General features: G+C 40.5%; 1 protein-coding gene across 1 annotated transcript; it reads left to right on the forward strand.

Annotated features, from left to right (window-relative positions):
- The first annotated feature begins 918 nt into the window (after nucleotides 1-918).
- On the forward strand, nucleotides 919-24191 carry LOC138385877 (dihydroxyacetone phosphate acyltransferase-like). Its single transcript, XM_069472073.1, is given in 13 exon segments — nucleotides 919-1173; nucleotides 11225-11354; nucleotides 13282-13409; nucleotides 13712-13787; nucleotides 14038-14189; nucleotides 14313-14456; nucleotides 15705-15928; nucleotides 18453-18691; nucleotides 19726-19805; nucleotides 20675-20815; nucleotides 21975-22074; nucleotides 22166-22260; nucleotides 24157-24191. Coding segments are annotated over 13 exon segments (1770 nt in total). The 3' UTR covers nucleotides 24163-24191.

Below are 24191 nucleotides of genomic sequence, written 5' to 3' on the forward strand. Positions count from 1 at the left end.
TCCCCTAGTCCATGGACACCAACTAGGAGCTCTGTCTTTGCATGAACACTGAATGATTTCCAAGTCGTGAGGGAGTGGAGTGTGGACCTTGTGGACATTGGGGCAGGGCAGACCATCCATCGCCCATGGAAGCTGCAGCAGCTGGGGTGCGGGATGAATGAGGGCACCACCCCCTCACCCTAGGCACTGTTTTTTGCATGGGGAGAGGCAGAAACCACCTCTGGAGTGGAAGAAACAAGAAAAAGATGCTTTCCGTCTGCATCCAGGATAGCCCAATGACTTAACGCGTCAAACCAGTTTTAGGTCAAATTAATTCTCTGTGGCTGGACCCAACAGGAGCAGCCACCCAGCTGAGGTAGCAAAATCCTAAACAACACAAAACAGGCTACCCCTAGTGACAAAGGAAGCAACTCACCTAGGCTGCTACACAACCTAAGAACAGCACGCATGGCGTGCCTCTATTGATCCAGATGGGAATGGCTCAGTGAAAGAACTCTGGGAGTATAAAGAATCAAACTTAAATCTTGCCAAAACGAGGAATACCAGCTCTCTACCAATTGACACAAAACAGATTCAAAATAGCAACATGTCACAGGAAAAATTTCAAACATGGATTATAAATAAGCTGAACATTATGCAAGAAAAAATTGATAACCAACACAAAGAAACCACAAATAAGATCCAGGACTTGGAAGAAAAATTCACTAAAGAATTGAAATATTGAAGAAAAAATCAAACTGAACTCCTGGAAATGAAGATTTTATTCAGGGAGCTACAAAACACAGTAGAAAGTCTCAAGAGCAGGGAAGATCAAACAGAAGAAAGAATCTCAGAGATCGAAGATAACACTTTCCAACTAAATAAGCCAGTCACAGAGGTAGAGAAAAGAAATAAGAGAAAAGACCAGGTCTAAAAGAAATGTGGGATTATGTGAAGAAGCAGAATGTGAGAGTTATGAGCATTCCTGAGGGTGAAGAAGACAATAAGCAAGGGTTGGATAAGCTATTTGAAGACATAATTGAGGAAAATTCCCCAGGCCTTGACAAAACTCTAGATATACAGGTTAAAGAAGCTCAAAGAACCCCTGGGAGATTCATACCAAATCGGAAGACACTACGTCATGCAGCTTTCAGACTGACCAAAATATCCACTAAAGAGGCCTTTCTTCGAGCTGTAAGGAGAAAGAAACAAGGAACATACAAAGGAAAGTCCATCTGAATCATGCCAGATTTCTCAACTGAAACCTTACAAGCAGGAAGAGATAGGGGCTCCATTCTCACTCTTCTGAAACAGAATAATGCCCAGCCTAGAATCTTGTACCCAGCTAAGCTCAGTTTTATATATGAAGGTGAAATTAAGACATTCTCAGATAAACAAAAACTCAGAGAATACACCAAGACAAGACCAGTTCTTCAAGAAGTACTCAAAACAGAGTTACACACGGTCCAGCATAAGAAAGACCCATGAATGTAAAACTACTCAAGAGCTAAAGATAAAAACAGAGTTATCACAATGGCTCAAGAGAGAAAACAGATCAATGAAATTCAACCCGACATAAGGAACAGAAATCTGTCTCACTTGTCAGTTCTCTCATTAAATGTGAATGGATTGAATTCCCCACTCAAGAGACACAGACTGGCCCAATGGATAAAAAAATACAAGCCAGGTATCTGCTGTCTTCAGGAAACTCATCTAACCTGCAAGGATGCATTTAGACTGAAAATAAAAGGGTGGAAATCAATATTTCAAGCAAATGGAACCCAAAAGAAAGCTGGCGGGGCAGTTTTAATCTCCAATAACTTAGTTTTTAAATCAATAAAAGTATGAAAGACAAAGATGGTTACTATATACTGGTGAAGGGTACAATTCAACAAGAATATATAACTATACTTAATATATATGCACCAAACTTAGCTACACCCAGATTCATAAAGCAAATCCTACTTGATCTGAACCAAATGATAGATAACAACACTTTAATAGACGGAGACTTGAACACGCCGCTGACAGTATAAGACAGATCCTCCAAATAGAAAGTAAACAAAGAAATAATGGACTTAAATAGAATGCTAGAACAAATGGGCCTGACTGACAGCTACAGGACATTCTACCCAAAACCCACTGAATATAATTTCTTCTCATCAGCTCTTGGGACAAGAACCAAAGGGAAACAAACAAACAAAGAGAATTTTGCTCTACTACTACTGTGGACCCTGCCTGTCTTCTGAAAGACCACAACACAGTGTCCTAACTCGCCAATGCAGTCTTGGATCACTCCAATCCTCTAGGATTGGACCCATCAGAAGCAGTCCCTCAACTGAAATAGAAAAATCTCTAAAGAATTCACAACAGTCTCCCTATCTTGCCAAAGGAAGCAAAATACCTAGACTGCTTCACAGCCTAAGAATAGAGCACAAAGAGTCCTGTTAACCAGACTAAATCTATAAGAAAAGACCCAATGATAAATCTAGATGGGAAGGGCCCAGCGAAAAATCACAGGGAGCACAAAGAATCAAACAGAAAGCTCACCCCCAAAGAGAAATACCAGCTCTCAACCATTTGACACAAACCAGACTCAAAACACCAACATGTCACAGGAAGAATTCCAACTATGGATTATAAACAAGCTGAATAATATACAAGAATCAATGGATAATCAACACAAAGAAACCACAAAAAAATACAGGATTTGGAGGAAAAATTCACTAAAGAAATTGAAATATTGAAGAAAAACCAAACTGAACTCCTAGAAATGAAGAATTCACTCAGAGAGCTACAAAACACTGTGGAAAGTCTCAAGAGCAGGGTAGATCAAACAGAGGAAAGAATCTCAGAAATTGAAGATAACTCTTTCCAACTAAATAAGTCAGTCACAGAGATAGATCAAAAAAGTAAGAGAAATGATCAGAGTCTTCAAGAAATGTGGGATTATGTGAAGAAACCTAACTTGAGAGTTATTGGCATTCCTGAGGGTGAAGAAAATAATAAGCAAGGGTTGGACAAGCTATTTGAAGACATAATCGAGGAAAATTTTCCAGGCCTTGCCAATACTCTAGACATACAGATTCAAGAAGCTCAAAGGACCCCTGGGAGATTCATAGCAAATAGGAAAACACCACGCCACGTAGTCATCAGGCTGACCAAAATATCCACTAAAGAGTCCCTTCTCCGAGCTGTAAGGAGAAAGGAACAAGTAACTTACAAAGGAAAGCCCATCAGAATTATGCCAGATTTCTCAGCTGAAAACTTACAAGCAAGAAGAGGTTGGGGCCCCATTTTCATGCTTCTGAAACAGAATAATGCCCAGCCTAGAATCTTGTACCCAGCTAAGCTAAGTTTCATATACGAAGGAGAAATTAAGACATTCTGAGATAAACAAAAGTTGAGGGAATTCACCAAGACAAGATCAGCCCTCCAAGAAGTACTCAAAAGAGAGTTACACACGGATCAGCACAAGAAAGATCCACGAATGTAAAACTACTCAAGAGCTAAAGATCAAATTCCAGATACCACAATGGCTCAGGAGAGAAAACATCGCAATGAAGTTCTACCCAACAAGCTGAACAAAAAACCGTCTCACGTGTCAGTTTTCTCAATAAATGTGAATGGCTTGAATTCCCCGCTCAAGAGACATAGACTGGCCCAATGGATAAAAAAACACAATCCAAGTATCTTCTGTCTTCAAGAAACCCACCTAACCTGTAAAGATGCATTTAGACTCAAAATAAAAGGATGGAAATCGGTATTTCAAGCAAACGGTAACCAAAAGAAAGCTGGTGTGGCAATCTTAATTTCCAATAACTTAGCTTTCAAACCAACAAAAAGAATAAAAGACAAAGATGGCTACTACATACTGGTCAAGGGCACAATTCAACAAGAAGCCATGACTATACTCAATATATGTGCACCCAACCTAGGTGCACCTAGATTCATAAAGCAAACCCTACTAGATCTGAACCAAATGATAGATAACAATACTGTAATAGCTGGAGACTTTAACACCCCACTGACACTACAGGACAGATCCTCTAACCAGAAAATAAACAAGGACATAATGGACCTAAATAGAATGCTAGAACAAATGGGCATGGCTGACATCTATAGGACATTCTACCCAAAGTCCACAGAATATACATTCTTCTCATCAGCTCACGGGACATTCTCTAAGATTGACCATGTCCTCGGACATAAAGCATGTCTTAAAAAATTCAAAAAAATAGAAATTATACCATGCATCTTCTCAGATCACAGCGGAATAAAAGTAACAATGAACACAAACAGAAACCCTCACTCTTACTCAAAGTCATGGAAGCTAAATAACTTTCTCCTGAATAATTATTCTATGAAGGAAGAAATCAAGATGGAAATCAAAAGTTTCTTTGAATTAAATGACAATGGAGACACAACTTATCAAAATCTATGGGACACAGCTAAAGCAGTCCTGAGAGGGAAATTCATATCCATAAATGCCTATGTCAAAAAGATAGAAAACCTGCAAATAGAAAACCTAACGAATAGACTCAAAGAGCTGGAGAAAGAAGAACAGAACGACCCCAAACCCAGCAGAGGGCGAGAAATTACTAAGATCAAATCAGAATTAAATGAAAAGGACAACAAAGAAACTATAAGGGAAATTAATAAAACAAAAAGTTGGTTCTTTGAAAAGATAAAAAAAATAGACACACCCCTGGCTTGACTAACCAAGAGCACAAAAGTAAAATCTCTAATAACCTCCATTAGGAACATATAAGGAGAAATCAAAACCAATGCTACAGAGATACAAGATATCATCTATGAATTCTACAAAAATCTTTATGCACACAAACTGGAGAATGCGCAGGAAATGGACAAATTTTTAGAAACACATAGTCTTCCCAGGCTCAACCAGGAAGAAATAGAGTACCTGAACAGACCAATATCAAGAACTGAAATAGAAACAGCAATAAAAAACCTTCCCAAAAAGAAAAGCCCTGGTCCAGATGGGTTCACACCTGAATTTTACCATACATACAAAGAAGAACTGGTGCCCATCCTACATAAACTATTCTCCAATATTGAGAAGGATGGAATTCTCCCCAACACGTTCTACCAAGCCAATATAACATTCATACCAAAACCAGGAAAGGACGCAACAAAAATAGAGAACTACAGACCAATTTCTCTCATGAATATAGATGCAAAAATTGTCTATAAAATACTAGCAAATTGAATCCAAGTACTTATCAAAAAAAGAATCCACCACGACCAAGTGGGCTTCATCCCAGAGATGCAGGGGTGGTTCAACATACGTAAATCTATAAATGTAATCCACCACATAAATAGAAGCAAAAACAAAAACCATATGATACTCTCATTAGATGCAGAAAAAGCATTTGACAAAATTCAACACCGTTTTATGATAAAAACGCTTAACAAAATAGGCGTAGATGGAACTTACCTAAAAATGATATGAGCCATATATGACAAACCCACAGCCAACTTCATTCTGAACGGGGAAAAATGAAAGCACTCCCACTTAGAACTGGAACCAGACAGGGCTGCCCACTGTCCCCATTACTTTTCAACATAGTATTGGTAATCCTTGCGAGAGCTATCAGTGAAGAGAGCAAAATCAAGGGAGTCCAAATAGGGAAGGAAGAGATCAAACTCTCACTTTTTGCTGATGATATGATGCTATATCTGGAAAACCCCCAGGATTCAACCATGAGACTCTTGGAATTGATTAAGGAATATAGCAAAGTCTCTGGCTACAAAATTAATATACACAAATCAGAGGCATTTATATATGCCAATAGCAGTCAATCAGACAACCAAATTAAATACTTAATACCCATCAAAATAGCAACAAAGAAAATAAAATATCTAGGTATATACCTAACTAAAGAGGTAAAGGACCTCTATAAGGAAAACTATGAAACACTGAGAAAAGAAATAGCAGAACTTGCAAATAGATGGAAAAATATACCATGCTCGTGGATCGGAAGAATCAACATTGTTAAAATGTCTATACTACCCAAAGTGATCTACAGATTCAATGCAATCCCTATTAAATTACCAACATCATTCTTCACAGACGTAGAGAAAATAATTATACACTTTGTATGGAACCAGAGAAGACCCCGTATAGCAAAAGCAATTTTAAGCAACAAAAACAAAATGGGAGGTATTAATTTGCCAGACCTCAAACTATACTACAAGGTCGTAGTTTTTAAAACAGCCTGGTACTGGCACAAGTACAGGGACACAGACCAGTGGAACACAACAGAAACTCCAAATATAGAGCCATCCTCATATAGTCACCTAATTTTTGACAAAGCAGGAAAGAATATACTCTGGGGACAAGAATCCCTATTCAATAAATGGTGCTGGGAGAATTGGTTAGCCACTTGTAGAAGACTGAAACAGGATCCACAGCTTTCACCTGTCACAAAAATCAAATCACGGTGGATAACAGACTTAAACCTTAGGCGTGATACAATCAGAATTCTAGAAGAAAATGTAGGAAAGACTCTTACATACATTGGCCTAGGCAAAGAATTTATGAAGAAGACCCCCAAGGCAATCACAGCAGCAACAAAAATAAATGAATGGGACATGATTAAATTAAAAAGCTTCTGCACAGCCAAAGAAACAGTCCAGAGAATAAACAGACCACCTACAGAATGGGAAAAAATTTTTGCATACTACACATCAGATAAAGGACTGATAACAAGAATCTATTTAGAACTCAGGAAAATCAGCAAGAAAAAATCTAACAACCCTATCAAAAAGTGGGCAAATGACATGAATAGAAACTTCTCGAAAGAAGATATAAGAATCGCTAACAAACATATGAAAAAATGCTCAACATCCCTAATCATCAGAGAAATGCAAATCAAAACCACAATGAGATATCACTTAACCCCAGTGAGAATGGCCTTTATCAAAAAACCCCAAAACAATACATGTTGGCGTGGATGTGGAGAGACAGGAACACTCATACACTGCTGGTGGGACTGCAAACTAGTGCAACCCCTGTGGAAAGCATTATGGAGGTATCTTAAACAGATTCAAGTAGACCTGCCATTCGATCCAGCAATCCCATTATTGGGCATATACCCAAAGGAAAAAAGAGCATTCTGTAACAAAGACATATGTACCCGAATGTTTATAGCAGCACAATTCACAATAGCAAAGATGTGGAAACAACCCAAATGCCCATCAATACATGATTGGATTAGTAAGCTGTGGTATACGTATACCATGGAGTATTACTCAGCTATAAGAAATAATGAAGATACGACATCTCTATGGTTCTCCTTGAGAGAGTTGGAACCCATTATATTAAGTGAAGTATCCCAAGAATGGAAAAACAAGCATCACATGTACTCACCAGAAAATTGGTTTCCCTGAACATCACCTAAATACACATCTGGGAATGACACCAATCGGATATCAGACTGAGGTGGGGGGTGGGGGAGAGCATGGGTGTATGCCTACACAATGAGTGCATTGCGCACTGTTTTGGGAATGGTAATGCTTGAAGGTGCTGACTCGGGAAGGGGGGGTGGGGAAGGGAGGGATATATACCTACATGATGGGTGCAACGTGCACTATCTGGGGATCAGACACGCCTGGAGCTCTGACTTGGGGGGAAAGGCGGTGCATGGGCAACGTATGTAACCTGCAATTCTGTATTCCCCATAACAATAAGATGAAATAAAAATAAAAATAAGAAAAAAGAAATAAAAATAAAAAAAATAAAAGGAGACACAACTTATCAAAATCTGTGGGATACAGCTACAGCAGTCCTGAGAGGAAAACTTATTTCCATAAATGCCTATACCAAAAATACAGAAAACTTACAAATAGACAATCTAATGAATAGACTCAAAGAGCTGGAGAAGGAAGAACAGACCGACCCCAAACCCAGCAGAAGGAGAGAAATTATTAAGATTAAATCAGAACTAAATAAAAAGGACAACAAACAAACCATAAAGGAGATTAATAAAACAAAAAGTTGGTTCTTTGAAAAAAATAAATAAAATTGACATGCCTCTGGCTAGACTCACCAAGAGCAGAAAAGAAAAAACTCTTATAACCTCCATCAGAAACATGAAAGGAGAAATCACGACTGATGCCACAGAGATACATGATATCATCTATGAATTCTACAAATATCTTTATGCACACAAATTAGAAAACGTGGAGGAAATGGACAAATTTTTAGAAACACGCAGCCTTCCCAGGCTCGACCAGGAAGATATAGAATTCCTGAATAGACTGATATCTAGATCTGAAATCGAAACAGCAATAAAAACCTTCCCCCCAAAAAAAGCCCTGGACCAGATTGGTTCACACCTGAATTTTACCATACCTACAAAGAAGAACTGGTGCCCATCCTACATAAACTATTCTCCAATATCAAGAAGGATGGGATTCTCCCCAACACATTTTACCAAGCCAACATAATCTTGATACCAAAACCAGGAAAGGATGCAACAAGAAAAGAAAACTACAGACCAATATCCCTTATGAATATAGATGGAAAAATTCTCAATAAAATCCTAGCAAATCGAATCCAAGTGCTTATCAAAAAAATAATCCATCATGACCAAGTGGGCTTCAACCCAGAGATGCAGGGATGGTTTAACTTATGCAAATCCGTAAATGTAATTCACCACATAAATAGGAGCAAAAATAAAGATCATTTGGGGGTGCGGGCCCAGCCCCCGAGTGTTACAGCCCCCTGGCAGCAGCGCTTGCCAAATCCCGGGGAATTAAAAAAATAAATAAATAAAATAAAATAAAAAAAAGATCATATGATCCTCTCAATAGATTCAGAAAAAGCATTTGACAAAATTCAACACCCTTTCATGATAAGAACACTTAACAAAATAGGCATAGACGGGGCCTATCTAAAAATGATACAAGCCATATATGACAAACCCACAGCCAACATCATACTGAATGAGGAAAAACTGAGAGCATTCCCACTTTGAACTGGAACCAGACAAGGCTGCCTACTGTCCCCATTACTTTTCAACATAGTATTGGAAGTCCTTGCGAGAGCTATCAGGCAAGAGAGCAGTATCAAGGGAGTCCAAATAGGGACAAAAGAGATCAAACTCTCACTCCTTGCTGATGATATGATGTTATATCTAGAAAACCCCAAGGATTCAACCAAGAGACTCCTGGAATTGATTAATGAATTCAGTAAAGTCTCAGGATATACAATCAATACACACAAATCAGAGGCACTCATACATGCCAATAACAGTCAAACGGAGAACGAAATTAAGGACTCAATAATCTTCAAAACAGCAACAAAGAAAATAAAATACCTAGGAATATATTTAACTAAGGAGGTAAAGGACCTCTATAGGGAGAACTATGAAACACTGAGAAAGGAAATCGCAGAGCATGTAAATAGGTGGAAAACCATACCATGCTCATGGATCGGTAGAATCAACATTGTTAAAATGTTTATACTGCCCAAAGTGATCTACAGATTCAATGCAATCCCTATTAAATTACCAACATCATTTTTCACAGATATAGAAAAAATAATTTTATGCTTTGTATGAAACCAGAGAAGACCCCGTTTAGCAAAAGCAATTTTAAGCAACAAAAGCAAAATGGGAGGTATCAATTTGCCAGACTTCAAACTATACTACAAGGCTGTGATTATAAAAACTGGTTGGTATTGGCACAAGTGCAGGGACACAGACCAGTGGAACAGAACAGAAAATCCAAATATAAAACCATCCTCATATAGCCATCTAATCTTTGACAAAGCAGACAAAAACATACTCTGGGGAAAAGATTCCTTATTTAATAAATGGTGCTGGGAAAACTGGATAGCCACATGCAGAAGACTAAAACAGGACACACAGCTTTCACCTCTCACAAAAATCAAATCACGGTGGATAACAGACTTAAACCTTAGGTCGGAAACTATTAGAATTCTAGAAGAAAACATAGGAATGACTCTTACAGACATTGGCCTAGGCAAAGAATTTATGAGGAAGACCCCTAAGGCAATCACAGCAAGAACAAAAATAAATAAATGGGACCTGATCAAATTAAAAAGCTTCTGCACAGCCAAAGAAACTATCACAAGAATAAACAGAATACCTACAGAATGGGAAATAATTTTCGCATACTACACATCAGATAAAGGGCTGATAATAAGAATCTTTTTAGAACTCAGGAAAATCGGTAAGAAATAATCAAACAACCCTATCAAAAAGTGGGCAAAGGACATGAATAGAAATTTTTCAAAAGAAGATATAAAAATGGCTAACAAACATATGAAAAAATGTTCAACATCTCTAATCATCAGGGAAATGCAAATCAAAACCACAATGAGATATCACTTAACTCCAGTGAGAATGGCCTTTATCAAAAAGTCCCAAAACAATACATGTTGGCATGGATGCGGAGAGACAGGAACACTCATACACTGCTGGTGGGACTGTAAACTAGTGCAACCCCTGTGGAAAACAATATGGAGATACCTTAAACAGATTCAAGTAGACCTGCCATTCGATCCAGCAATCCCATTATTGGGCATCTACCCAGAAGAACAAAAGTCATTCTATAAAAAAGACACCTGCACCCGAATGTTTATAGCAGCACAATTCACAATTGCAAAGATGTGGAAACAACCCAAATGCCCATCAATTCATGAATGGATTAGCAAAATGTGGTGTGTGTATATATATATATATATATATATATACACCATGGAATATTATTCAGCTATAAGAAGTAACGGCGATATGGCATCTCTTTGGTTCTCCTGGAGAGAGTTGGAAACCATTCTATTAAGTGAAGTATCCCAAGAATGGAAAAATAAGCACCACATGTACTCACCAGCAAACTGATTTCCCTGATCATCACCTAAGTGCACATTTGGGAAAAACATCAATTGGGTATTGGACAGAGGTGGGGGCTGGGGGGAAAGGATGGGTGTATACCTACTTGATGAGTGCGATGCTCACTGTCTGGGGAATGGACACACTTCAAGTTCTGACTGGGGGGTGATGGGGGTGGGAGGAGGGAATGGGTGCATACCTACATGATGAGTGCGATGTGCACTGTCCAGGGAATGGACACGCTTGAAGCTCAGACTCAAGGGGATGGGGGGGCATGGGCAATATATATAACCTGAACTTTTGTACCCCCATAATAAGCTGAAATAAAAAAATAAAAAAATTATAATGTAATATTTATTTTCAAGCTACAATTAGCCATCCAGGAGCATCCTGTTGTTCTACTGCTTAGTCATCGAAGTTACATTGACTTCCTGATGTTGTCTTTTCTTTTGTAGAACTATGATTTACCTGTGCCAGTTATAGCAGCAGGAATGGGTAAATATTGTTTTTCTACTTTTTTTTAAACTATAAAAATTAAAGTGTTCACTGGCATGATTCCAGCAATACTAAGGTATTTGAAGAAGACGATGCAGATGGCCTCTCATTCTGTGCGGCTTGACCTTCCCTAGATGACACACACAGGCATTTGTGCACATGGGACTCCTTGGTTTAGGTTTGCAAAATGAGACTATACTACCTACATGTATTACCTGCCTTTTACCTTTTTTATTTGATAATATATTGATGGCTATCTATCCAGATAGCAAATAAATCTAAGATTTTGAATATATTTTTAATTGTGATAAAATACACATAACATAAAATTAACCATCTCAGCTATCTTTAAATATACAGTTCGGTGGCATCACGTATATTCATGATGTTGTGTAACTGTCACAACCATCCATTTCCAGAACTCTTCATCTTACAGAACTGAGAAGGTGCCCATTACACACACTCCCCATCCTACCCTCCCTCGGCAGGCAGCCACCGTTCTGCTTTCTGTCTCTATGAATTCAACTACTCTGGATACTTCATATAAGCGGAATCATATGGTATTTGTCTTTGGGTGACTGTATGGTGAAATATATGCTGCATTTGACTTAGCAGAATGCCCTCAAGGTCCATCTATGTTGTAGCGAATGTCAGAAATTTCTTCCTTTTAAAGTTGGAAAAACATATCTGTTCAAGACCCTGCTTTTAATTTTTTCAGATGTATGCCAAGAAATAGAATTGCTGGGTCATGTGGTAATTTTACTTTTAATTTTTTGAGGAACTACCATACTGTTTTCCACAGAAGTTGCACCATTTTACATTCCTACCAACAGTGCACAGGGTTCCACCTTCTCCACATCCTCGCCAACACTTGTTATTTTATGAGTTTTCTTTATTTAATAATAATCCTTCTAATGGGTGTGAAGTGGTATCTCACTGTAGGTATGATTTTCATTTCCCTAATGATTAGTGATACTGAACATCTTTTTGTGTGCTCATTGAGTTTTATATTAATAGTTTCAGGTCTCACAATTCAGGTCTTTGATCCATTGAGTTAACTTTTGTGTATGGTATAAAGTAAAGGTCCAACTTCATGTCTAACATTATTTTTAACAGTTTGTAATATTCAGCAGTTTGGACATATCATAATTTAATAGCTTTGCTGTTACAAAGTGTTGCAATACATTTTTATATCAGTGATTTTATTTCTATAAGACAGAGTCTTAAAAGAGGGATTGCTAAAGCAAGTAAATTGTTTATCAACTCCCTCTCAGGGTAGCCAGGAAAGCTGGGATTCAAGTGTACACCTTTGTCAATAAATGTAGTAAACAGTGAGGTAGAAACTGCCAGGGACTTAAGCACTTTCAAAGCATTTTCATCTAAATAGACATGTGAGGAAGTCATTTGAAAATTAGGGAAAATGAAGGTAAGGACTGTTTTAAAACTGCTGGTGGAACTCTTTCTCTCATACCAGACTTCCTTTGTTTAATCTCTTCCACTAAAAGTAGGATGATATTTTTACTTGGTGGGAGAAGGAGGAGAGCGGGATTGGTTTGCCGTCCCAGGCATGAAGGACACATGTTGGTCCATTGTCAAGTTAAGCAGGGCTGGCTACAGAAATTGACGCCATGATGTTGTTAAGTGGTGACATTACCCTGTTGTCCCTGGTGTCTAGCTGGCCTGGTGGTAAGTGCAGTAGTGCACAGAGTGGCACAAGGTGACCTCCCAGGAGCACCCAGTGCACAGAATCTCTTCTTCATAATTCTATTAGGTGTCTCTTAAGGATTTTAATTTCAGAAGGTATAATTATTAACATCATAGGGATATTTCATATACACAAAACCTGTCTTCATAGTGTCTGAGTTTAGATCTTTATAGAAAGTTCCAAGATCTGCAAATAAATATTAACCCTTCTGTTATTTTCTAGACTTCCTGGGAATGAAAATGGTTGGTGAGCTGCTATGAATGTCGGGTGCCTTTTTCATGTGGCATACCTTTGGTGGCAATAAACTCTACTGGGCTGTATTCTCTGAATACATAAAAACTATGTTATGGGTAAATGCCAATAATTACCCAGTACTTTCAAGCTATACTTTCTTTTCATTGATATTTGCTTATTTAGATTCTTAACTTCTGAATCGACCACTTAGCTATTTTTTTGCCCTAAAAGAATGTCCATAAGCTCAGTAATGTGTTTAATCTGTGTGACTCTCTTATTTAAGTTTCAGCATAAGCAGTATTTGTTCAGGGAGCCGGGAGGGGGCTTGGGAAAAGGAATCAAAGGAAGCATTCATCATTGTGAGAGTAGGCAATGGGTTTCACATTTTGTTTTGTTTGTTTGTGTTTTCTCTTTAAAGAATGGTTATTCTCCTGTTGAATTTTTCCTCGAAGGGACAAGAAACTGCCCTGCCAAGACGTTGACTCCTAAATTTGGTAGGTCACTGCAGGTTAGAAGGAAAAATACAAACCCAGAGCCTTTAGGTGTGGTGTCATCATAGCTGCTACATAGAACTTGACACCCTTTCTTTAACAAGATATATTTTCTTTGCAAGTATGATTATTTAACTGTTCATATTTATGGGCTTAGCGTATAATGTGTACTTTTAGTATCTTCCTGTGTATGTGCCCAGTGTTGCTCTGTTCTTCAGTATGGACAATAAAACATTTCTCCCTGTGTTCACAGCTCTTCTGAATATTGTGATGGAGCCATTTTTTAAAAGAGAAGATTTTGATACCTACTTTGTTCCCATTAGCATCAGTTATGATAAGATATTGGAAGAAACTCTTTAGGTATATGGGCTTCTAGGGGTTCCTAAGCCAAAAGAATCTACAAGTGTACGTAAAGGGTAGCCAGACTTAAATTTATTTGAATTCAGAGAATATGCTAACTTACACATCAACTAATTTCAACTAATGTACTCCTTTTTGTTTCCTTTTCCACTGTTCTGATACTATTAGGGGCTGTTGAAAGCCAGAAAGATTCTCTCTGAAAATTTTAGAAGCATCCATGTCTACTTTGGAGACCCCATGTCATTTCGATCTCTGGCAGCTGGGAGGATGAGTCGGAGCCCATATAACTTGGTTCCAAGGTGCAAGGCCTATGTTTTAGTAACTATCGCAAGGATGAAAATCTAAAAGGATGAATTGTGATTCTTGACCATTTCTAAGACTGAAACTTGGTTTACCTAAGATCACATAGAAAATTATTGGGGAAGCTGTATCATTCCATTTTCATCAGTGGAAAGCTTCAATTAGAAATGAATTATGTGTTTGCCAAAAAAGTGATCAGCCACAGGAGATACATGTCAATGAGCAAAGTCAGACAATGATCACTCTTCTTAACTTAAAATTGGGAAGAAATGATGCCATTAATATGTATATGTACAAGAATTGTTGAACACTATTGGTAGGCCAGCCAAAGTAGGTACTAAGTATTATTTTTGATCCTAGAAAGGATTGCATAATAATGATGAATGGGAGCAATTCTCTATTCTCAAGAAGGTTGTAGTTGTATGGGCAAGAAAATGTGTTAGGTTCTTTCAGGATGCAGGGTATGGATACGCGTTTGTGTATACCCGGACAGGAGAGGGAGACAAGCCATCTGCCTGCACAGCCAGGCCTCAGATGCCTGCAAGATCTTGAATAATTTATCTGTGGCTTGAGCAGCTCCCCAGCAGCTGCTTTCGTCACTGCAGAAGAAGATGTTGGCTTTTGGCTGCCACAGGCTTCCTCTCCTTAGATCGCAGGTTGGGCTGGCCAGTTATTATCTAGTACAGAGCACCCTTATGGGCTACAGCTTTCACATTAAGCTACCTTATTATGTGGCTGCTTTTAAGTCACGTGTGTATCTCTGCTCCAACCAGCACTGTAGGCCTTATCATATGACTCAAAGTTTGGTCATCCGTGCATGAGGTCAGGCAAACTGGACAGCCTATCCGGTATGGATGTCAACAGTTACTGTGTGACCTGATACGTGTGTCTACAATAGAGATATGTTCAATGTGCTGTGGATTCTGAAAAGACAATAATTCAGTCTACTGGGGGAGGTGTCAGTTTTCACTGAAGTGCTGTATCCGATTTATGAAGCAGCAGAAGTTTTTTTGTCTGGAACTGGGAATAATAGGACCTTGAGTATTTGTTTATATCACCTCTCAAGAGCATACCCTGGAAATGTGTGGGTCGGTTCCACTACAGTAAAGCAAAGGAACGCCTCTTGCACATGGCCTGGCCTGAGAGAATTTGGTTGGCAGAAAGTATGAGACACCTTCTAAAGGGTTGTTCTTCCCCCATTCCCATTTGTCTCGGTGGCAGAACTGTAATCTGTTGTTCTGTGCTCTTCCTTTTAGATAGATTCCTCAGAAACAGTCCGCGGACATGCACGCCTTTGTCACTGAAGTTGCCTACAAGAGGCAGCTTCTGCAGATTGAGAACCTGGTTCTGAGCCCCTGGTCCCTAATAGTTGCTGTTCTACTCCAGAACTGGCCATCCATGGACTCTGATGCTCTGGTGGAAAAAGCTTTATGGCTGAAAGGCTTAACCCAGGTGTTCGGAGGGTTTCTCATCTGGCCCGGTATGTAGGTGAGACGTAGGTGGTGAGAATGTTTGTTGCAAACATTGTAGCCTGGACCTGAAAAACCTATAGAAGACTTTCAGCAAAGCGTTGCTCAGAGAGAGGAAGAACACCTAATATCTTTTTATCACTATGGGACATTGAACACAGCATGTTGATTATTTGAGAATAATTATTTACATATCTTTTCCCCCGACAAGACTCTGAGGATCTTGAGGACTAGAATACCATCTCCTTGGCAACTAGCAGAGTGGAGAATGAAGTTACAAATCCTCTTGTAGTCCACACCCCCTTCCGTCCACACCCACCTCTTCAAACAACACTATATTTGCAACCCATTGGTCTCACTGCATTGTAAGGATTAAAGGTTGTGTCTTAGAACTTCATGCAATTCTCTATAAAAACTATGTAAAAACCTCATTGGAGTTATGAATACCATGCTGCGTGTTCAGGATATATATGACAGTAGTTAGCTTAAATTGTTTTTAATCTCTTTGGTTTAAAATTGTACAGAGTTGGAAATGCAATCCTTTCAAGACCAGGTAATTATTTATCATCAGGTATGTACTATTATTCACTCATCAGTCCTATGTTGAGTACCACACTGGTGCTGAGTCCTACCAGGATACAAAGTTCACAGGGTGGATCCCTGTCCTGGAGGCTCTCCTGGTTTGTAGAAAGCAGGGCTGGGTGGGTGATGTGCACACTAGTAACGAGGGTTCAGTGGAGTAGAGACAAGGAGCTATGCGTGCGTTCTGGAGGGTTCCTGAGCATTCTGTGGAGGAAAGGCCCATGTTGTGGAATCGGGAAGATTTCATAGACGTGACCTTTGAGCCGATCTTGATAGAAAAGCAGGGGCTCTGCAGGGAGACGGGGAGAGGAGCCTTGCAAGGCAGGGATGAGGAAAGGGGAGATGGGCCAGGCACCAAGGAGTCACTGGTGATGCTAGAGTGGTGGCTGCGGGTGAGGGAGTGACGGGAGATGAGGGTGTGGAGACGGCTGATCACAGGCCTGCAGGCCTTGGGGCTCAGGACTGAAACCTCTGGGTTAGTGGAAGCACTGACAGCTTTGAAGCAGGGAAGTAGTGCAGACTGGCTTTTAGGAAACAAGCTGGAGTCAGTTTTAAGGTGGACCCCAGTGGGGAGAGACTGGCGGAAGGGAGGCGAGGTGGGGGCTGCTGTGCCCAGATGAGAAGTGAAGGGGCTGGGCCCTGGCAGTGGCAGTGCTCGGGGCACAGCCGCAGGGTGTTGAGGAGGAATCACTGACAGGTGCCAGTCGTCCGCGTGCCATTCGCCAAGAGGGAGAGAAATGAATCAGACGTGTTCTCAGTGCTGTGAAGGTCTGGCCGGAGGCAAAGGACTTGTTAGTTCTCATGCACGGTAGCAAGTGTTGCTGCCACGAGGCAGGAATAGGTAAAGTGCTCAACCCATCACTTTTTGGCCCAGCAGCAGATGAAAACATAGGCACCCGTCTTTCTACAGTGTTTTGCTTTTCCAAGATGGGATAAATATGTGACCAATCCATAGCAGAGTATCTGTCCAGGCACTACGGTAATTTGTTACTATAATAAAGTGAGGGTTGGTGTCCAAGTGACAGTAACTGGGTGGGTGATTAAGTATGATTCCTAAGGTAGGAGATGTTACTGATTTCCCGTGCTGAGAATATTTGTTAAATATCGCCATCTCTTCATGATGCTTCTGTTTTTCTAGCTGCCTGGCTCTCTGCAGGCCCACGTCGTGTCGGGTGACAGTGTCGGGAGCTGTCACGGGATTGCTGCTTGAGTCGTCCTTGATGTGGGAAAACGGGACTCTCCTCAGCTTCCCTCTGTGCTCGTGGAGGCCGATGGCCAGACTGTGCCTCTTTGGGTTGCCTTTGGTCACCTGCAGGGTGATCTTGCCACCTTGTTCCAGGTTTCAGCAGGCTGTGTGTGTGAAGTATGTCTTAGTGCAGCGGTCCCCAACCTTTTTGGCACCAGTGACTGGTTTCATGGAAGACAGTTTTTCCACAGACCAGGGAGGGGGCGGCTGTGAATACAGACAAAGCCTCAGCTCACTTCCTGCTGTGAGGCCCGGTCCTCACAGGCTGGGGTACAGTGCCGGGGGTTGGGGACCGCAGTGTTAATGTGCTCATAACGCTAATCATGGGCCTTTCGGTCTCAGTGTGGTCGCATTCACATGCGTGTGATTATCTGGTTTACGAAACTTGCTATGACAGAACTGTGGGTACCCTTGGTTCCCGAGGTAGACAAAGTGTTGATTTTCAGAGCAGAAACTTGGGTACATTTCAGAATGGCTGACAGATTTGGGGTCAGTAAGAAAGTATGCCACATGTTCTTAGACAGGGATTTGATTTATCAAATAGCACTTTTAAGATTTTTCTTCCATATGATATTGTCACCTCAATTGGTAGAGACTAAAACCTGACACTTGAGAATAAATGTCTGTCAAGTGACCAGCATTGAGCATGCGAGGCCTGACACTCCACAGTGACCCATCTCCTTTGAATGGCGTGTCTTTGTGTGTGGATAGCAAACCTGCTGAAGAAGTTGTCCAGTCCAGCGTTCTTCTGCATTCCAACCTCGCCGGCGTGGCCAGAGACTAGGTGGTTCTGTGCGTGGGCTCTGGAGACTCCAAAGTGGTCAATGGACTCACTTTCCAGCACATCACTCACCTCATGTGCTCAGCTTACAGGAACCGGTTGCTCAACGTTTTTGGCTGTCCATCCTTAGTAGCTGTGGCGTTGCAGATGACACCTGGGTGCAGGAAAGGCAACTTTCAGGAATGTGACCTTGAATTTAGAAGAGGCCCAGCCATTCCATTCCATGTAGGGAGGGAGCCACATTTGAAGCCTTGTGCTGTTCAGCCACGTCTGTGCAACCCTGTAAGGAGCAGGCCTGTGCGCTCAGAGGAAATGGGCCTTGTCCCTAAATGCATGGCCGTCTGCCTAGAATGTTGGAATTGGAAGGGCCTAGAAACCATCTAATCTAAACCTCTCCTTTTATGAATAAGGAAATTTAGGCCTACAAAGTTACGTAGTTACTCAGAGAAGGATCTGGCATTTGAGCAGAACTCTCCACTTCCTGGTCTGGTGCTCTGCTTCTGCTGTACCAGTTCCCCGATGCGGCAGAGGCTGGCGGGGTGGGCGGGCCGTCCAGCAGCGTGAGCACTTCCTAGCTGCACAGCGGCATCCTGCTTGCACCGGGGAAGGTAAAACTGAGTGAGACATGGTTCTTCTACAGGAGTAGTCAGGGCTGGGGGTTCTGCCCAGGCCACGTGCTAGAATTATGGCTGGTGCAAGGGGGCGGGTGAGCCTCACCCCAGAGGTGGTTCTTCCCTTGGTCTGGGGTGTGGGCGAGCCAGTATGTTTTGTTTTGGTCTTAGTTTTTCAAAGCTCCACAGTTGAGTCTAAGGAAAAGTGCTAAAGATGCAGTAAAGATACCAGGAATTGTGAATATAGAGGGAAATTAAGAAATCAGTTCCTTCTCGACTAGGGAACAGTGGGGCAGGGAAAGTGAAGTACCCGGCTTCTAAGGACTGTGGTGTCTTGCTCGTTACCAGACTGGCTCATTACGGGCCTGGTGGAATTTTAGATTCAATCATTTAAAAACTATGCTAGACTGTAGTTTGCTTTGTAAGTAAAATTTGGATTGACTTTAGCTTCTTTTAGGGGACTTAATTCTTATCCCTGTTATACGAATAAAAATATGTCTTTGAAAGCATTTGGGCATATCATGGACTTCCTGGTACTCCCCAAAAGTTTAAAAAGCAATGTTGTAATCTTATGTAATGAATTTATTTCTAGAGGATATCTACAGTTGCTTTCGTTTCCTACTCGATGTTTTTTCAGACGAGTTCATCTTCCTTCCAGAAAACACAGTAAAGGTAAAGTCCTTACAACACAGAGCCAGGGTGCTTAGTGTGAGTTCTGGAAACATTAGGCATGAGTTCACAGACGTGTCGCAGGCAATGTGTCGTGTCTTTCTTCAAGGCAAAGTGGGGCAGAGAAAACGGGACACTCACAGCTTAGCAGACTCTAGTTTAAACCCAGGTCAAGCTTAATTAATGACTTAGGATTATTTGGTGAGAGGAGGATCATTCTTTGAACCATGAAGGAGGCCACTGTAAATAAACTAACTCTGTTTTAGTAAACTTGAAAAAATCCGCACTCATTTTCCTGTTATCAGCTTGTTGGAATGAGTCAGCCAGGCCAATGCCTTTTGTTTTGAGAGTAGGGAATGATGGTCTTGCCTGGTGGTGTAGACAGTGAGGAATCGCCAGGCTCCCCGGGCTGGGCTGCTGCTTGGCTGGGACAGCGAGTGACAGAGGAGATGAGAGGGAGGTGTTGAGTTCTTGTATGCTGTGCTAAGAACAGGTTTTATTCTTTGGGGAGTAGGACCAGGGGTATTGGAGGTTTTTGAGCATAAGCGTAATTCTAAGTGTTTTTAAGAGTTGCCATATGTGCTTCCTATTTAAATCAAGGAATGTGGCTATGCAAAGTGAAAGAAAATTGATCATCCAGGTCATGATTTCTAAGGCTTATGAATTTCTTGTGTCTGAGGTTCAATATTTTGAACGTTAGAACAAATGCTTCTCTGGCTGCTGTCTAACAACCAGCCGTGTTCGGGGAGGGGCTGTGGAGGTAGCTGGTGTTCTCTGAGACGTCTGAGGGCTGTGGCTGCGTACACTGAGATCAGCAATGCACACGGCCACCTAAATGAGCGGTGTCTGGTGGCTTTCCCTTCCCCTTCCAGGACTTCAAAGAAGGCTGTTACCTGCTTTGTAAAAGTGACGCCATACAGGTGACTACGAGGAACATCCTAATTACAGGGAAAGGAAATACCGTGTTAGAATTTTTAATAGGACTCTTTAAGCCTTTTGTGGAGTGTTATCAGGTATGTAAACTCAGCATTCTCCTTCATGCTTCCCATGTCAAATATACTAAGACTTCCTCAGTCTGCTCATTTCTACTCTGAAGGACCGATAGCTTCCCCAGGCAAATGGTAGAACTAGAGATTGATTAATACGATGAATGGTTTCACTTCTCCAGTGAGATTGGAAATGCTTAGTGCATATAGGAGGAAGCTTGGTCCGTTATAGACCCAAGAGGATAACAGCTTAGCGATGCCATGAGCACAATATTTATGTGACCACAGTTACACCCGGTCATTGTTTGTCATACTGTATCTTAAGTCTTTTGTTCAGAGTGTGTAGCAAGGTGTTTGATATATTGATATAGTAGGCACTCAGTAAAGGCAAGACTTGAATGATACAGGAAGTCAGTTATTTCTATTGCTAAATGCTAATATTATAAGGAAAAGAAAAAGTTCAGGTGAAATTATCTGAGTTTGTCAGAGCTCTTAGGAGTGGTTAGAGAGAGGAGATGGTTACGTGCCCAGCAGAACTGTGCCAGGAGTCAGAGGGAGAGAGGTAGTTTTAAATGTAAGCCATAGGCGAGGCCTGCACGTGTTTGAGATGAGAGGATTCTGTGGCTCTCAGCTCTGTTTACATGCGCACTGGCCCCTGGTGCCGGGACCAACTTCCTGGCAGAGTGGTGTCTGTGGTCCCTGAAGTGACCCATGCCAGCCTTCCTCGCGCAAAGCCTAGCACTTAGCGAGCTCTGGTAAGTGTTAGTTCTACCCTTCATCACCTTCCTGCAGTAGAAATCATCAAGTATTTTAGGGCCTGGCACTTGGGTAGGTGTATTTAGAGAAAAAAATCAAAATTACAAAAATCTGTTCCTTCTCTTCCTGAGTAGCATAAGAGATTAAGCTGATAGTAATTAACTTGCAGCCCATTCATACTAATATGAAAAATTATACTTTAATAAATACCAATATTATTTCAAACTCCCTTTTTCTGATTATAAAATGTCGTATAAGCTTGAAAGTGCTGTCCTAAAAATTCTTCAGCTTTTCTCTGCTCCAGGCTTGGAGAGTTTTTAGGCTGTTCTAATATGTCATTCTCTTAAAAAGGGCAATGGAAAGTTACTTACTGTTCTGTTGTGTTCAGCTACCCTTTTTCTATTCCCCTTATCCTCCCTCTTAAAATCAGATAATTTGCAAATACCTCTTGAGGAAAGAAGCAGATCACTTCAGTGAGAAACAGTACTTGGCCGCAGTCAGAAAATTCACAAGCCAACTTCTCGATCAAGGTCAGTCACACCTCTGTGGGTGGTGATTTGTTTTAGTTGATAACAAAACAGTGGTCCACTAACTCCGACTCTTCCTCACCCTCTATTTTAGGTGTCTCTCAATGTTATGATGTATTATCTTCTGATGTGCAGAAAAATGCCTTAGCAGCTTTTGTGCGGCTTGGTGTGGTGGAGAAAAAAGAAGGTGTAAGTAGTCAATGAGACCCCATGGGTGGCAAAGGGGCAAGGACAGGAATGACATTTGAGCACAAAATCCAGAGACACAAAAATGTTACTAGATCATAGTGTACTAATTTTATAGTGTATTAGATTGTTAAGTATGAAATGTCTGATTTCCATAAGTACTAAGTTTGTTGATCTCTCTGATATTTGACTTTGACATGTCTTGTTTTATGTTTATTGTGTCTTTCAAATGCACATTTTGGCTTGTGATTATCTTTCAAATTTTTTTTAGAGCAATTTTTGTGAGTCAAAAATTTGTGTTGTTTTCGAATAATGAGTTCTGTTGTGGAACCAATGCAGCGCAGACAGCTCAAAATATCAACAGAGTGTTTGGGAAGGATGTGGCTGACAAACACATGGTACGTTTGTGGTTTGAGAAGTTTCATTCTGGTGATTTTAATCTTGAAAATGAGTCACGTGGGCAATTTGAGACCAAGGTGAATAATGATGAACTGAAAGCTGTAGTGGAAGTGAATCCATCTCAACCTACACATGAATTAGCAGCAAGGTTTGATGTTACTATTCCAACAATACTGGACCGTTTGAAACAAATCAGCAAGGTAAAGAAGCTGGGTAGATGGGTTCCGCATGAATGAACCAAGCATCAGAAGAGAAATCGTCTCAAATCTTGCCTTTCTTTGCCGCCACGACATAAAGCTGAACCATTTCTATACCATATTGTTGCATGTGATGAAAAATGGATTCTTTTTGATAATCACAAGCATTTGGCACAACGGTTGGATAAAGATGAAGTGTTGAAACACAGTCCAAAACTGAATACTCATCAAAAAAAGCTAATGGTGTCTGGTGGTCCAGCTCTGGTATCATCCACTACAGCATCAGGAAACCTGGTCAACCAATTATACTGGGTGTCAACTGCAACCAATTAGATGAAATGGTGAGGATGATTGTGATTAAGCAGCTGAGATTGGTCAACAGAGACAGGCCAATCAATCCTCTTGTAAGACAGCACTGGACCACATTGTCACACAAACAACGCTGCTCAAACTACAGAGGCTGGACTTGGAAACTCTCTGTCATCCACTGTATTCACCAGACCTTGCACCAACTGACCACCACTTCTGCCAGGCTTTGGGCTACTTCTTGCAAGGAAAATGTTCAATTGTTAACAAGCCATGGAAAACGCCTTTCGCTATTTCATCGCCACTCGCTCTCTAGGCTTCTTCGCTGCTGGCGTAAACAAGCTACTGTTAAGATGTTAAAACTGTGTTGATAGTTTAGGTGCATCCTTTGATTAACTGTACTGCATCTTGTTTGAGATATAATAAACTACACTTTTGATTTGAAATCAGACATTTCACATTTAATGACCTAATACTTTACTTATCCATCCCCTAATTAGTTAAGTCAGTATGACCCTGAAAATTTTATGTGGTTATGAATAAAAATGAAGCAAAGAAAGAGAGTACTCGAGGCCAGTATTTGATCTAAAATTGAAATATGTAGATTAATTACAAGAAAGATTTTGGGGGGAATGTAGTATGTATGTACACATACATATATACAAATACATGTACATTACATATATACGACATGTATGACTGTATATATGTATAGATACGTAGATATTTATTCTTCTAAGTAAACAAATTTAACAATAATAAAGCTTAATATGTAAACTCTGACAATTAATGTCTATTATGTGGTCCAAAGATGAAATAGGAAGCCAAGAGGTAGGGCAGGAACAAGAGGTCTTTCAACTGGGTAAGACTGGCCTCGAGGGAGACTGCTGGAAAGTGCTCTTGCAGCATCTATGATCAGCAGCAAAATACAATCATGAAAGTTGTCTTTTCCCCATAGTTTATGTAATAACAAAGCTTATTAATTCTTTTCTCCTAGAAATAATGACTATATGTTTAATGTGAATGAACCTA

The sequence above is a fragment of the Eulemur rufifrons genome, chromosome 7, assembly GCF_041146395.1.
Source record: "Eulemur rufifrons isolate Redbay chromosome 7, OSU_ERuf_1, whole genome shotgun sequence".
Classification (NCBI taxonomy): domain Eukaryota; kingdom Metazoa; phylum Chordata; class Mammalia; order Primates; family Lemuridae; genus Eulemur; species Eulemur rufifrons.